General features: G+C 36.8%; 3 protein-coding genes across 10 annotated transcripts; 2 read left to right on the plus strand and 1 right to left on the minus strand.

Moving 5' to 3' along the window:
* Positions 1-267: 267 nt before the first annotated feature.
* Positions 268-2216, plus strand: LOC121977922 (probable E3 ubiquitin-protein ligase ATL44). The gene has a single exon (XM_042530324.1). The coding sequence runs from the start codon at positions 465-467 to the stop codon at positions 1023-1025; it is 561 nt and encodes a 186-aa protein (XP_042386258.1). The 5' UTR covers positions 268-464; the 3' UTR covers positions 1026-2216.
* A 1698-nt stretch (positions 2217-3914) lies between these two features.
* On the plus strand, positions 3915-9593 carry LOC121976447 (DNA polymerase delta small subunit-like). Of its 7 annotated transcripts, none has more exons than XM_042528609.1 (15): positions 3915-4071; positions 4183-4317; positions 4412-4541; positions 5488-5594; positions 5688-5814; positions 5973-6080; positions 6694-6884; positions 6959-7042; positions 7192-7260; positions 7459-7530; positions 7677-7768; positions 7847-7974; positions 8078-8179; positions 8252-8319; positions 9249-9593. In XM_042528609.1, the coding sequence occupies exons 2-15, from the start codon at positions 4243-4245 to the stop codon at positions 9306-9308; spliced, it is 1413 nt and encodes a 470-aa protein (XP_042384543.1). In that variant the 5' UTR covers positions 3915-4071; positions 4183-4242; the 3' UTR covers positions 9309-9593. The 7 variants fall into 7 exon arrangements, 6 of the variants coding, with proteins under 6 accessions (XP_042384543.1, XP_042384547.1, XP_042384544.1 ...); XM_042528613.1 differs by having other exon boundaries at positions 6769-6884; XM_042528610.1 differs by having other exon boundaries at positions 3923-4071; positions 4150-4317.
* On the minus strand, positions 9552-11320 carry LOC121976448 (transcription factor bHLH113-like). Of its 2 annotated transcripts, none has more exons than XM_042528615.1 (6): positions 10952-11320; positions 10529-10868; positions 10377-10442; positions 10208-10273; positions 10050-10088; positions 9552-9966 (listed from the first exon to the last, which is right to left on the minus strand). In XM_042528615.1, exons 1-6 carry the CDS (start codon positions 11227-11229, stop codon positions 9796-9798), a joined length of 960 nt encoding a protein of 319 aa, XP_042384549.1. In that variant the 5' UTR covers positions 11230-11320; the 3' UTR covers positions 9552-9795. The 2 variants fall into 2 exon arrangements, with proteins under 2 accessions (XP_042384549.1, XP_042384548.1); XM_042528614.1 differs by having other exon boundaries at positions 10377-10448; positions 10952-11317.
* Positions 11321-11647: the final 327 nt, after the last annotated feature.

The raw sequence follows: 11647 nt of genomic DNA on the forward strand, positions 1-11647 counted from the left end.
ATTGATTCTAGAAGTTTAAATTGTGTGTGTTTCTCTTTCCACTTTCTGTTCTCTCATGTCATCTAAATTGTGTGATTTCTCTTGGTGTCTGTTCTAATAAGTAATTCTGGATGCACAGAATGGAAGTCTTTCTTCATTGTGTCTCTTTCTTATTGAATTGATTTAATTGTCTTATGTCAAGATATCAAAAATATATCTATAAGAGTATTTATCCAATTTTTTCATGGATTTTTTTTATTATTAGAACAAAATTATTTAGCTCTTAAATCTTTCACAATTACAAAATTAGATATGCCTGTCATTTTTATTTAAATTAAAATTTAAGAATATTTTAAAAAAGAGGAGGGGACTATCGGAGGGCAAAATTGGTATTTTATTTTCGGCTAATGCTATATTAACTGATCCCGTCTGCTCTGAGCTCAGACGACCCGGCATCCAATCGCACAACCCTCTTCGGTGCGCCAATGCCCCCGGCGGCGAGGCTCCTGCAGACGGACTCCGGCATGCTACCGGTGTCCCAGCCTTCGGAGCCGCTATCCGTAGACTCTGATGCGGTGGTGATCCTCGCGGCGCTGCTCTGCGCCTTGATTTGCGTCGTCGGGCTCGCGCTCGTGGCCCGCTGTGCCTGGCTCCGCCAGGGGGCCTCAGCTTCCCCGCTGTGCAAGGGGCTCACAGAGAAGGCGCTCAGGGATCTTCCCAAGGTCTCCTACGGCGCCGCCGCCGACGCGAGGCTGGCCGAGTGCCCGATCTGCCTCTTGGAGTTCGAGGGCGGCGACGAGATCCGCATCTTGCCGCAGTGCGGACACGGATTCCACGTCGCGTGCATCGACACCTGGCTCGTGTCCCGCTCCAACTGCCCCTCCTGCCGCCGGGTTCTCGTCGTCGCCGCCGCTCCCGCCGCCCAACCGTCAAGGGCTTGCGGAGCTAGTTCTGAGGGCTCATGCGCTACCACCTCCACCGCCTCTGCGGCGGAGGAAGTGGCCCAGGCTAGAGAGGATCGCGACTCCAGAATGTTCCTCCCCTAAAGTATTCTTCTTTAACTCTTTCATTAGAAAAAGTAAATTGTAAATTGTATCTCTCTGGTTAGGGTTTGTTCTTGTGACCAGGCCATTTATTTGTAAATTGATGTCTTTATATAATAAAGTACACTAGAAATCAAACAAAAGAAATTAACTTGCAGCATCCGGAATATGTATCCACCATTAGATGTTGAATAAACGTTTAAAAATGTAATTTTTCATCCGTTCAAGAAACCTAAAGCCATCATTTTCTAGTCCTTTATTAACATCTTTAAGTTTGATTGTGAAACACAACTCTTCCTCCACCACTGGGCTAATATTTTACTCCACCAAGGGGGCCTTAGATGGTGGATTTTTAAAGAAGTGAGAATAGATACACTGAAAAAGAAATTTGAATCTTCCCCAAGAAACTAAACAGATGGAAGTGTGTGATTATTTAGTTTGAATTTTTGTTGTTCCACTGACTAATGTTGACTTGGGAGGATCAAAATGAGGAGTGGGAGTGAGAAGTTAAGACTTTCTTCTTGTAGATTGGTGTCTGAGGGTTGTGTAATATTGTAGACAACAAACTTATGTAAGTTGAAGCATCTGGAATATATATTAACTTCTGGTCCTCCATTAAAAGCTTTAAAAGATATTGTTTTTTATCAGTTCAAGAAACCTAAAGCTAGCATTTTCTAGTCCTTTGTTAACTTCTTTATGTTTGATTGAGAAAGACTACTCTTCCTCCACCAGTCGACTATATTTTCCTCCACTAAGGGTCTTGGCAGGCGAATTTTTAAAGAGGTAAGAACAGAATGCAGTGAAGAAAAATTGGAGTTTTCTCCAAGAAGCTGAAAACTGATGTAAGTGTGTGATTATTTTACTTTAAATTCTTCTTGTCCCACTGACTGATGTCTACTTGGAAGGATCAAAATGAGAAGTGGGGGCAAAAAATAAAGAGCAAGAAGCTTCCCTGTAAGTTTGATAAGTTTGGTGGGACTAGTTTGGGAAGTGGTGGCAATCCACTCTTAGACATAAGAAATTTTTAAAGAATGCACTGTTGTTGGTTGAAGTGTGTAGGGTAACTGGAAGTTGTAACTTTTCCTCACATGTCATCTCTTTTAGTTGTTTGTTTCCGAGATCTTGATCACTGAAACAAAGTTCTTGTATTTCCATTCATGTACAATACTGAAAAATTGTACTGGCAAGCGAAAGCAATTCGAAGAAGATGAATTAGTTCAAACGCGACTATGTAACTTGCTTCAGTTTTAAGAAACTTCAAAATAACACACTGATATTGGTTGGAGAATGTTGACTAATTACTCCTTTGATTAATTTACAAGTTCTTGTATTTTCTATAGAGTAAGAAAGTTTTTACCCATCATCCCTAGGATTAATTGGTTAGAAGAATTGGATACCGGTTGCCAATTAATATATATATATATATATATATAAAAGAACTGGTGATCTGGTAATGTTTAAGAGCGTAGACTGAAGTGTGACTTATAGTGCTTTGGATGATTAATCTATCTATTAATTCAAACTTATATGGCAACTTTATCCCATAATCAGATTGGATTATCTAGGTGGACCAGTTCAAGAAAAGATTAAAAGTTAGGTAGTTTGATACTCGAAAAACTGTTTTTTAAAATGATGAAGAAAAAAATCAAATACAATTGGGAACTGATAGATTGAGACAAGTTTGTCTCATAGTAATTTAATAAATTCTTTATCAATTTTTTTTTATTATTTTTTGTTATAAAGATAAATGAATTTAGGATTGAATATTCGATTAAAATTGAACCGAATTAATTTAAATCGAACAAATAAATTTTTTTTTCTTGAATAAATCAAATTGATTAATTCAATTTTCAATCGAATTAATGAAATTTTTGTGTGATGTTGTTCTTATGGAGGATAGGATAAATTCTGAAGGGAGGATTTATCATCCATTCAACGTCGGAATCTGATCATCGGATTCATGCATATTCGGGGATACACTACTTTCAGTAAAACTGTGAAATCACTTTCGATATTACAATCTTATTTAACTTTCAAAATATTTTGAACCTTTTAAAATAAGAAAAAAATTGTTCAAAACTCCTTAATAACAAATTATTCTTCCTATGTCTCTACATAAAAAAAAAAAAAAAAAATTATTACTCTCTTCATACAAATTTTGCTTGTATGCAATTTTGTAATGCATAATGATTTATCTAATTATCCTTTTTTTTTATAGGTACAAAAAGTTCATATAATTTTTTCTAAATTAAGAACATTTAAATTAGAATTTAGTATATTTTTTATCAAATTGAGTACAATTTGTTTCCACCTGATCAATCGATTGGGAGCTCATACCAATAGATTGACTTAAGCTGAATCGATTAAATTTAAAAAAAAAACATACTAGATTCTTTTTAAATAATGATAAATTTAGGAAAAATTATGTCTTCTTTTAAACTTTTTATACTTATAAAAATGAAGACAATTAGATAAATTAATATTCATTATATTTAGTTAGGGAATGAGAATAAATATTTTATATAGCGACTAAGGGTAAAATTTAAATTGTGCTGAGGGATTTTTCTCCAATTTATATTTAAAATAATACTTTGGAAAAGCATCTCAAAAATAAAATAAAAATTAATTCACATCTATAATTTATTAGACATAGTAGGAAAAAAATATTGGGGGCGTTTTTTTTGCTAATAATAATTACAATGTAATTAATAATCTAATATTTTTGAAAATGGTTCTAAAATCGCTCTGTTTCTTCTCCTTTCCCGCTATGCGTACTGAAGTAGAAAAAGATCACCTGTTATGCTTCGCCTACCGAATACTGCTCTTGCCAACCATCGCAGTCCACGTGCCACCTTTGTTTCGTCTTCTGGAACCTATAAACCCTATCTCCCCCGTTCTCGTTTCTTCTCTTCTCTCGTCGCCTCCGCTCCCCGCTCTCCTCCCCTCCGTTCTATCCGGCAGTGGTTTTTGCCGTCTCCCGAAGGCAGCATCGTTCACCCGCCTCTCCGTTTCTTTGGGGCCTTGCACGTCTTTCGGATACCTGAAGGAGGTATGGTATGAATTGTTCTTAATTTCCGACCACCCGGCTATACTTGCCAAATGTTCATCGAGCGCTGGTAAATCACAGTGATATCTGCTTCTGACCTCGAATACCCTATAGGAATTACGGGATATAGCTCCATTCCCGACTTCCTGCTTTCCCTCTTCTCTTTTTCCCACCATGAGAGCAGACGTCGAGATGAACGAAGAAAGTTCTAAGCTTTTCGAGAGGGAGCAAGCTATATACAATAATCTGGTAACGGTTGATTCCTACATCTAGCCTATATTTTATGCTATTTTTGTTATTTTTTTTGTTTTTGTTTCATGTTGATCATTTGGTTTGGTTGCAGGACGAAAGGTTTGAGATCCACAAGGAGAAGTACAAAGGGCAGCAGTACAGCCACATATACTTCAGTCGGCTCCACCACATGAGGAATCTTCTTTACTCGCTCGTTCCCAATTGGAAGCCCAACCTTCCCGGTGATTTCCTGGATTTCTCTGGTGACTGTATAATTTCGGAGTGATGGGTTTGGATGTCTAACAGTTTTGATTGGATTTGATATATTCTCTCTCTAAGTGTTTTATTTGCTAACATATGAGTGTAGAGTAGCATAACTAAAGCCTTAGTGTTCAAGTACATAGTGATGCTGTATTTATTTATTTTTGAATAACTGCATGGTTAGGTGTTGTAGATTCCAAATATTTATTTCAATTATAAAACTTTCTGATGACTGGCCAAATTTGAATCAGCGAAAAATTTTCTTCTATCCTGTAAAATCATTTGCCTTTTCACCTCTATTTTAGCTACCTGAATACTTTTTAATGACAATTTTTTTTTCCAAGTGTCTGGCATTCCACTATTGGCTTGATTCATCAAACTGCCCTTATGTTGAGGATCTTGTGTTAAATTTCTTTGAGTGATGCCTTGATATGTGAGCTCTATTGTGCAGCTGAAATACTCTGAAAATGCTATATTTTTTGAGTTTTTTAAATACTCAATCAAAGTTGATGTATGAAGAGAAGACTGTGACAGGGTTGAGATCTTTTGTTTTTTCGCTTCTTTAGGAAGATGGATACCTTTGTGTAAAGGAAACAGAAGGCAATTTCCTACAATACATTAATAAGGTGGAATGTATTGGAAACATATGAGTACCTCTTTGAGATATTATTTATTGTTGTTTAAACATTTGTCTTGTCTCAGATTATTTGTGCTGACATCCAATTAGTATGACTAGTCAATCTTAGTCATATGTGATTTTTGAATCGTTTGGAAAATCAGAATAAATAATTCTTCTTTGGTTCCTTATTGTATTTCAAGATCTCAATTACTAGAAAGCAAAATTAAAACTTTGGGTTCTTGTAAATAAGAAACTAAGAATTTTGTTAGAGCTTACTGTTTGTATCTCATTCCTCTTTTCTCCTGCAGTTAAAACAATTTTGGGACTTGAAGAAGGGAAAGAGTGCATAATTGTTGGCACGATATACAAACACATGAAACTTAAGCCTTCTATACTTGATGAGTATTCCAAGGAGGTACACCTAAATCAACCATCCAGTGTTGAACCATGAAGGTGCATGTCTTTACTAGGACCAATCTTAACTTTCAACTCTCAATTTTGTTTACAGAGATCTAAAGTTCCTCTTGTGAAGCCTCACAATTTTGTGCACCCTGATGACCATCTTATTTTGGAAGATGAAAGTGGTAGGGTTACACTTACGGGTAGTTTGCTTGACCCTTCTGCTTTTGTAACAGGTGCAAACTGCATTATAATAGTTTTATTATTATTATTTTTTGATATATAGTGTGGTACATACATCTTGTAAAATTTATATGTAATTAGTTCATCATCAGTTTTCAGATAGTCAAAGGGAGTCCTTCACACAGCATAATATTATCACTATCTCTCTCAGGTATTGTTGTTGCCCTTCATGGGAAGGAAACTAGTGAAGGTGATTTTTTTGTTGAAGATATGCTCGAAGCTGGGATACCTCCTCAAACTGAACTGCCGCTTAGCTCAAGTACTGTTCTATTTTACCTTTCCTCAACATTATGTCTATATACAATAGCTAGTTAGTGTACTTATTAGGAAGGCCAGTGTGCTCATGTACAAGTTCTGATGGTAAAACAAATTCAAACTTCTTTAGCGAGAGAAGTCTATCTTCAAGCAATGGGAGCAATCAGAGATAGCTAATCTGATGTTTAAGGAGACCCTAGTTTGTGTACTTTAGTGAAATGAAATAATTGTTTGCACTGACTTCATCACATTTTATGTTTTGGTTATAATAAAGCCCTAGGCGACCCTTTTTAGTTGTTTGGAATTTGTAGGTGTTAAATTTTGCAACTGATAAATATTTTAAATACCAATATAGTTTTTTTTGAATATTTAATATTGATCACATATGCCTCTGCGTAATGCATATATGTCATGCAGTGAATTGACCACAAACATCTGCAACAATAAAACTTTTGAATCACATGGAGATTCCTATTCACAATTTTTTTTCTTGTCCAAAGATATATCTATTTTTCTTCAAACCAAAAAAAGATATTTCCATGTTCCTTTTATCTGCTTATTGTGATGTTACATGATCAATGAATAGTTGTGTCTAAAAGAATAATATTTTTTCTCAGTTCAGTGTATCAAGAACGTGACTTATGTTTCACCTTTGCAACTCGGGATCTTAGGTTGTCTCATCATTCTTGCAGGAGAAGACAAGTATGTTGTTTTTGTATCTGGATTGAGTATTGGAAGCAGCATATTTAATCCACTTCAATTCCAACTTCTTGTTGACCATATTACGGGTCATTTAGGTGATAGAAATGTACGTTCTATCTTTCGCTGGGTCATTGGAGGGAGACCAATGTTTGAGTTTATTTATGCTTCTGCGTACAACAGGAACAAAGCATTGCATCGCAAATAGTCCACGTTGTTGTTGCTGGAAATTCAGTGCAAATTCCACAAGTACTTCTTAGTGGTCATGTAATTCTCTAAGGTTTTTCCTACTGATTTATATACTTTTAAGGATAGGTTCTTTGTTTGCATCCAGGGCTTCTTTGTGCTGGTTCATGTAATTTTTTCTCAAGGTTTATAAGGATTATTACCTTTCTTTTGTATACATGTGAGACCAGACAATTGCTCCCAGGGATCAGTCTACCTTAACAGAACCAATAAAGGAGCTAGATATTTTACTGAATCAGGTATGCACTTTCAACCCCGTCAACTTACACCTTGAGAAACATTTTGACAAATCAGATTATGAAAGAAGAAACCTTGTGGTTAAGAGTTTTCTATAAAATTCATTTTCTTCTCTTTTGGAGGATAATTTGTTTTATATCATGCACATGACATAGTGAACAACAAACTTTTCCATTCACTTGTCTATTTTGGGTTTGCAGCTTGTTGCAGCTATGCCTGTTGATATAATGCCAGGACCCAATGATCCGGCAAACTTTTCCTTACCTCAACAGGTGATTGTCTACTTTCCTATTCTCATACCGACCAGTGATCTTGCCTTCTAACCAGCATGTGTTCGTTCAACAAAACTCATCTATTGGTAGTGACTTTCTTTAATAATCAATTTTTTATATGTATTCATATGTGCTCTTTAAGCCAGCCTCTAAACAGATGCTTGTTTCCTGGAGCATCTGCATATAACACATTTATGTCATGCACAAATCCTCATCAGTTTGAGTTGGATGACATTCTGTGAGCACTTAACAAACTTGTAATCTACTTTTTTTTCCTTGTGTAATTACAAGTTTTAACAGGGTGACTGATTAATAGGTTTCTTGGAACATCTGGCCAGAATATAGATGATCTGTTCAAATATTCTGAGGCTAAAAACAGACTTGAATTTTTGGAGAAGACATTGAAATGGAGGCACCTTGTACCGACAGCTCCAAACACTGTTGGTAATGTTCACTTGTCTAGATGAGTAGCATGTCATAACTTCATTGATCTATCTATTTTGGTTTGTTCTGTTGGTAACACTTCTTGTCATTTTCCCATATTTAGGATGTTATCCTTTCACCGATAGAGATCCTTTCCTCATTGAAAGTTGTCCACATGTGTACTTTATTGGTAATCAGGATAAATACGAAACCACATTAGTACAAGGTAAAAATCATTGCTACAATTTTGTTTTCAATATGCCTGATTTATATTTGTCACATTTTGATTTGTTTGCAGGGCCTGAGAAGCAGTTAGTGAGGCTCATTTGTATCCCAAAATTTTGTGAGACTGGCAATGCTGTTGTGGTATGTTTTGTTTTAGCTAATTTCTTGTATTGTAGTTTAGATATTAAACATGCATGGTATCCAAAAGGAAATGAGCTTGTTTGCAAATACCTATTATTATATTTTTAGATTAATATGAAACATAAATGATGCTGAGTGGTTTTTTGGATAAAGGGATAGGAAATCATGAAATTTAGTATGAAAGGATTGAAATGCATATAAGGAGACATGAAGGGTGAGAGACTCCTGCTACAAAGGATAAAATGGAACACACCTAGATGTATCTAATATTCCAAAATCAGCCCAGCCCGATAACGTTTCATAATAGGAGACTCCATTGATCAAATAGTCTGTTAATTTGTTTTTTTTTAATTCCTAACTGTCCAAATTGTCCCAGAGCTTCAGATAGCCAATTTTGGATTCTCTTACCTAGCCATTTCAAGATGTATCTGACGAATTTTAGCAAATGATAGGAAACAATTTTCTATGCACAACCTGATTATTGTGGCATATAAGCATTCTCAAAAACTTTTAAGGTTCGTAGGTTCCCTCGTGCTAGTAACATTCTAACCATTGATACTATGCAATGAACATTCATCAGCTCAACCTCTTTTAAGTTCTCCTGCTGCCAAACTTTTTTCTAACAAGAATGAATTGCTGAGTTTAGGTTCCACTAGTAAGTTCAATTGACATAGTACTTGTCTATTCTTGCTCATGTATCTTATCTATTAGGGAGTCCTGCCTTTGCAATTTTACCGCAAGGATAATGTTGAAGATAGGACAGATGCTAAGATAGCCAAAAAAACGTCAACACGTAACTAATTACCTAACCTGCTTCATTGAAAACTTACTTTTTGAATATCAGCCAACCACATGATGCTACTTCTATATTTCATGCATTTACATCAACTAGCTCATCCCTATCTTCTGCTTTAATTGCTGATCCACAGCTTAATCTGAGGAATCTAGAGTGCCACACCCTCAGTTTCCCAACTAGCTTGGATTTGTAACCTGGCATTCCAGACCTTCGAATCGCTGCTAAGTTAATTTGACTTTCGACACCAAATAGCTGATGGTACTATGTTGTTTTCTTTCTTGCCATGCTCCGATATTGACTCAGTATGGTTGTTTCAAGTGTAGACTGTGTTCTATCTTGTATCAACTGCATCTGAAATTTTTTGAAGTTTTTGGTCTTGCAAATGTATCAGTTTCTTAGTTTTGTTTGAAGACTTTTTCTTGAGGAAATTAAACTCTTGTTTAATGTACATCCAATGCTTTATTGCAAATTCTCATCCCTTACACTTCAATTGCCATCGTAAATTCCCTGTCCCTATCTCTCATCTACATACTAGAACTTTGAATTCAACTGTGGACTTCAAAGACGACACTTGTAAACGCCTGATGCTCAATCACTCTGGATAGTACTTCTAGCTACCCTCTCTTTGTCTACAACTATAATCACAAGGCTATACGAGAAGATACATCTTCGAGCTATTATCAATACAAGCAGCTGTGAAATGCCGGCATCCAAAATTCCGGTCTATTCGACTCACTCTCAAGTGGAGGGATGGAAGAAACAGGAACCAAGCAAAGCCCTTTGCTCCTCAGCTCATGCACCTCTGACTCCACCGTCGTCTCCATCTCTCCGTCCCACGAACTATCCTGCCCCTAAAAACACATAAACTATTTTTTTTTTTTTTTGACAAAAATCAAACTGTTTCTTATTGACAATTTGATTGTTCTATCTATACCTTGATGGCACTCGACCTCAAGTATGGATCACTCAGCAGCTGCATTGCCATGGCAGACAATAAAAATAAATGAAAAAAATTATTCATTCACAAATATTTATTATTATTATTTTACATAAAATTAGGCTTTGCAATATTATGATATTTGCAGTTCTTACCTGCACTTGCTCCTGTAAAATTCTGATGTAAGTTATGGTTTCCATCAAAACTGAAGCTTGATCTGTCTGCCAGAAATAAAATGCCATAAAACAAATTAACATTAATCGGACTATAGATTTCGTCGATATTTCTTTTTTTTTTGTAAAAAGATTAAAAAACAAATTATACCTTTCCAAACGGTGAGACAATTTGCTGGAGAGCACTAATCTTCTCTGCTATCTTTGCTTTAGGCACCTGCATCTGCTTGAAATTTGCTTAAAACCGAATCCGCAAAAGAAAAAAAAAATGATCAAATCTATAAACACAAACAAAATCCCAACCTTTTGAGATGAAACTGATGAGCTACCACACTTGGACTTCTTGAGTGATTCAGCAGTCTCTTCACTTGATCTCTTCTTCTTTCCTTGGCCACTTCTCGCCGTCGATCGCTTAGCGTCTGAGCATCCATCGAAGGGAATCCCGTCGGATAAACTCCATGGAGCGTTGGCCTCATGGAAGAAGCAGCCACTCGTGGAAGCTTTTTGATCATGGCATGGAACTGGAGGAGCAATGAACCAGCTGAGGGAGGAATTAGGGTTCAGATTTAACTCCCAGTTGCTGTCCATTTTCTTCAAGTAGTCGAAGGCTGTTGTGGGCTCGAACACACCACGGACATCATCACTTGGGGAGCCATAAGCAAAGATAGCTTCACGTCGTTAATCGATCTAAAATAGTTAGAGATAAATATGACTTGGAACACTTACACTAGAACTTGGTTCCAGAGATGATTCTCGGCTACTGGCTTTGTAGGGAGGTCAGCAGAGGAGTCGTCCATGCTGGGCTCGTCGTACGAGGACGGCGAGGATATTAAGTTTGCGACGACAACGGGGCCGCAGGGAGGTGGCGGCGGCGGCGGCGGCGGCTGCCACTGGTAGCTCCAAGAGGAAGAGGAGACGGGCGGCGGCCACCAGCTGCTAGAGGGTAGCAGAGGCGACGAGCTGGCGATGGAGGCCTCAATGCCTTCATGAAAGATGGAATGCATGACGGCGAAGGGAGGGAGCAGAGGCTTGTGGGTTTATGAGAGGGAGGGAGAGAAGTAATATACTGCCTAGCTAGAGCTGTGGCATGGTGCAACTTCTGAATATTTTAAGGAGGAGAGCTTTAGCCCAATATTAAATTATGATATTATGATCTTGTGGTCACATCTTTGAATGTTGAAAATAATCTTAGTAATGTTATACTTATTGGATTTGCTTTATAAAAACAAAAGACTTCAGTTTTTGGTAATTCAACTAGTCAATCTACATATTCGATTAATTTTGAAGTTAACGGAAGTTTTTCATCGGTCATAAAAGTAATCAGAAAACACAGATCAATTTTGACGAATAGTCCAACATCATAAATTTTAAAAAGCTCGTCCGATCTCTTACAATCGTACCATAGTGAAATGATTTCATTGG

Source organism: Zingiber officinale, chromosome 4B, assembly GCF_018446385.1.
Source record: "Zingiber officinale cultivar Zhangliang chromosome 4B, Zo_v1.1, whole genome shotgun sequence".
Classification (NCBI taxonomy): Eukaryota; Viridiplantae; Streptophyta; class Magnoliopsida; order Zingiberales; family Zingiberaceae; genus Zingiber; species Zingiber officinale.

Excerpts from the sequence above, each read along its gene's own strand:
- LOC121977922 (XM_042530324.1), top strand. The coding sequence starts at position 465 with ATGCCCCCGGCGGCGAGGCTCCTGCAGACGGACTCCGGCATGCTACCG.
- LOC121976447 (XM_042528608.1), top strand. Across the intron at positions 5,815-5,972 it reads CCCTTCTGCTTTTGTAACAG|GTATTGTTGTTGCCCTTCAT; the intron begins GTGCAAACTGCA and ends TATCTCTCTCAG. Across the intron at positions 8,320-9,248 it reads AGACTGGCAATGCTGTTGTG|CTTAATCTGAGGAATCTAGA; the intron begins GTATGTTTTGTT and ends GCTGATCCACAG.
- LOC121976448 (XM_042528614.1), bottom strand. The coding sequence starts at position 11,229 with ATGCATTCCATCTTTCATGAAGGCATTGAGGCCTCCATCGCCAGCTCG. Across the intron at positions 10,274-10,376 it reads TTGTCTCACCGTTTGGAAAG|ACAGATCAAGCTTCAGTTTT; the intron begins GTATAATTTGTT and ends TATTTCTGGCAG. Across the intron at positions 9,967-10,049 it reads TGAGGTCGAGTGCCATCAAG|GGGCAGGATAGTTCGTGGGA; the intron begins GTATAGATAGAA and ends ATGTGTTTTTAG.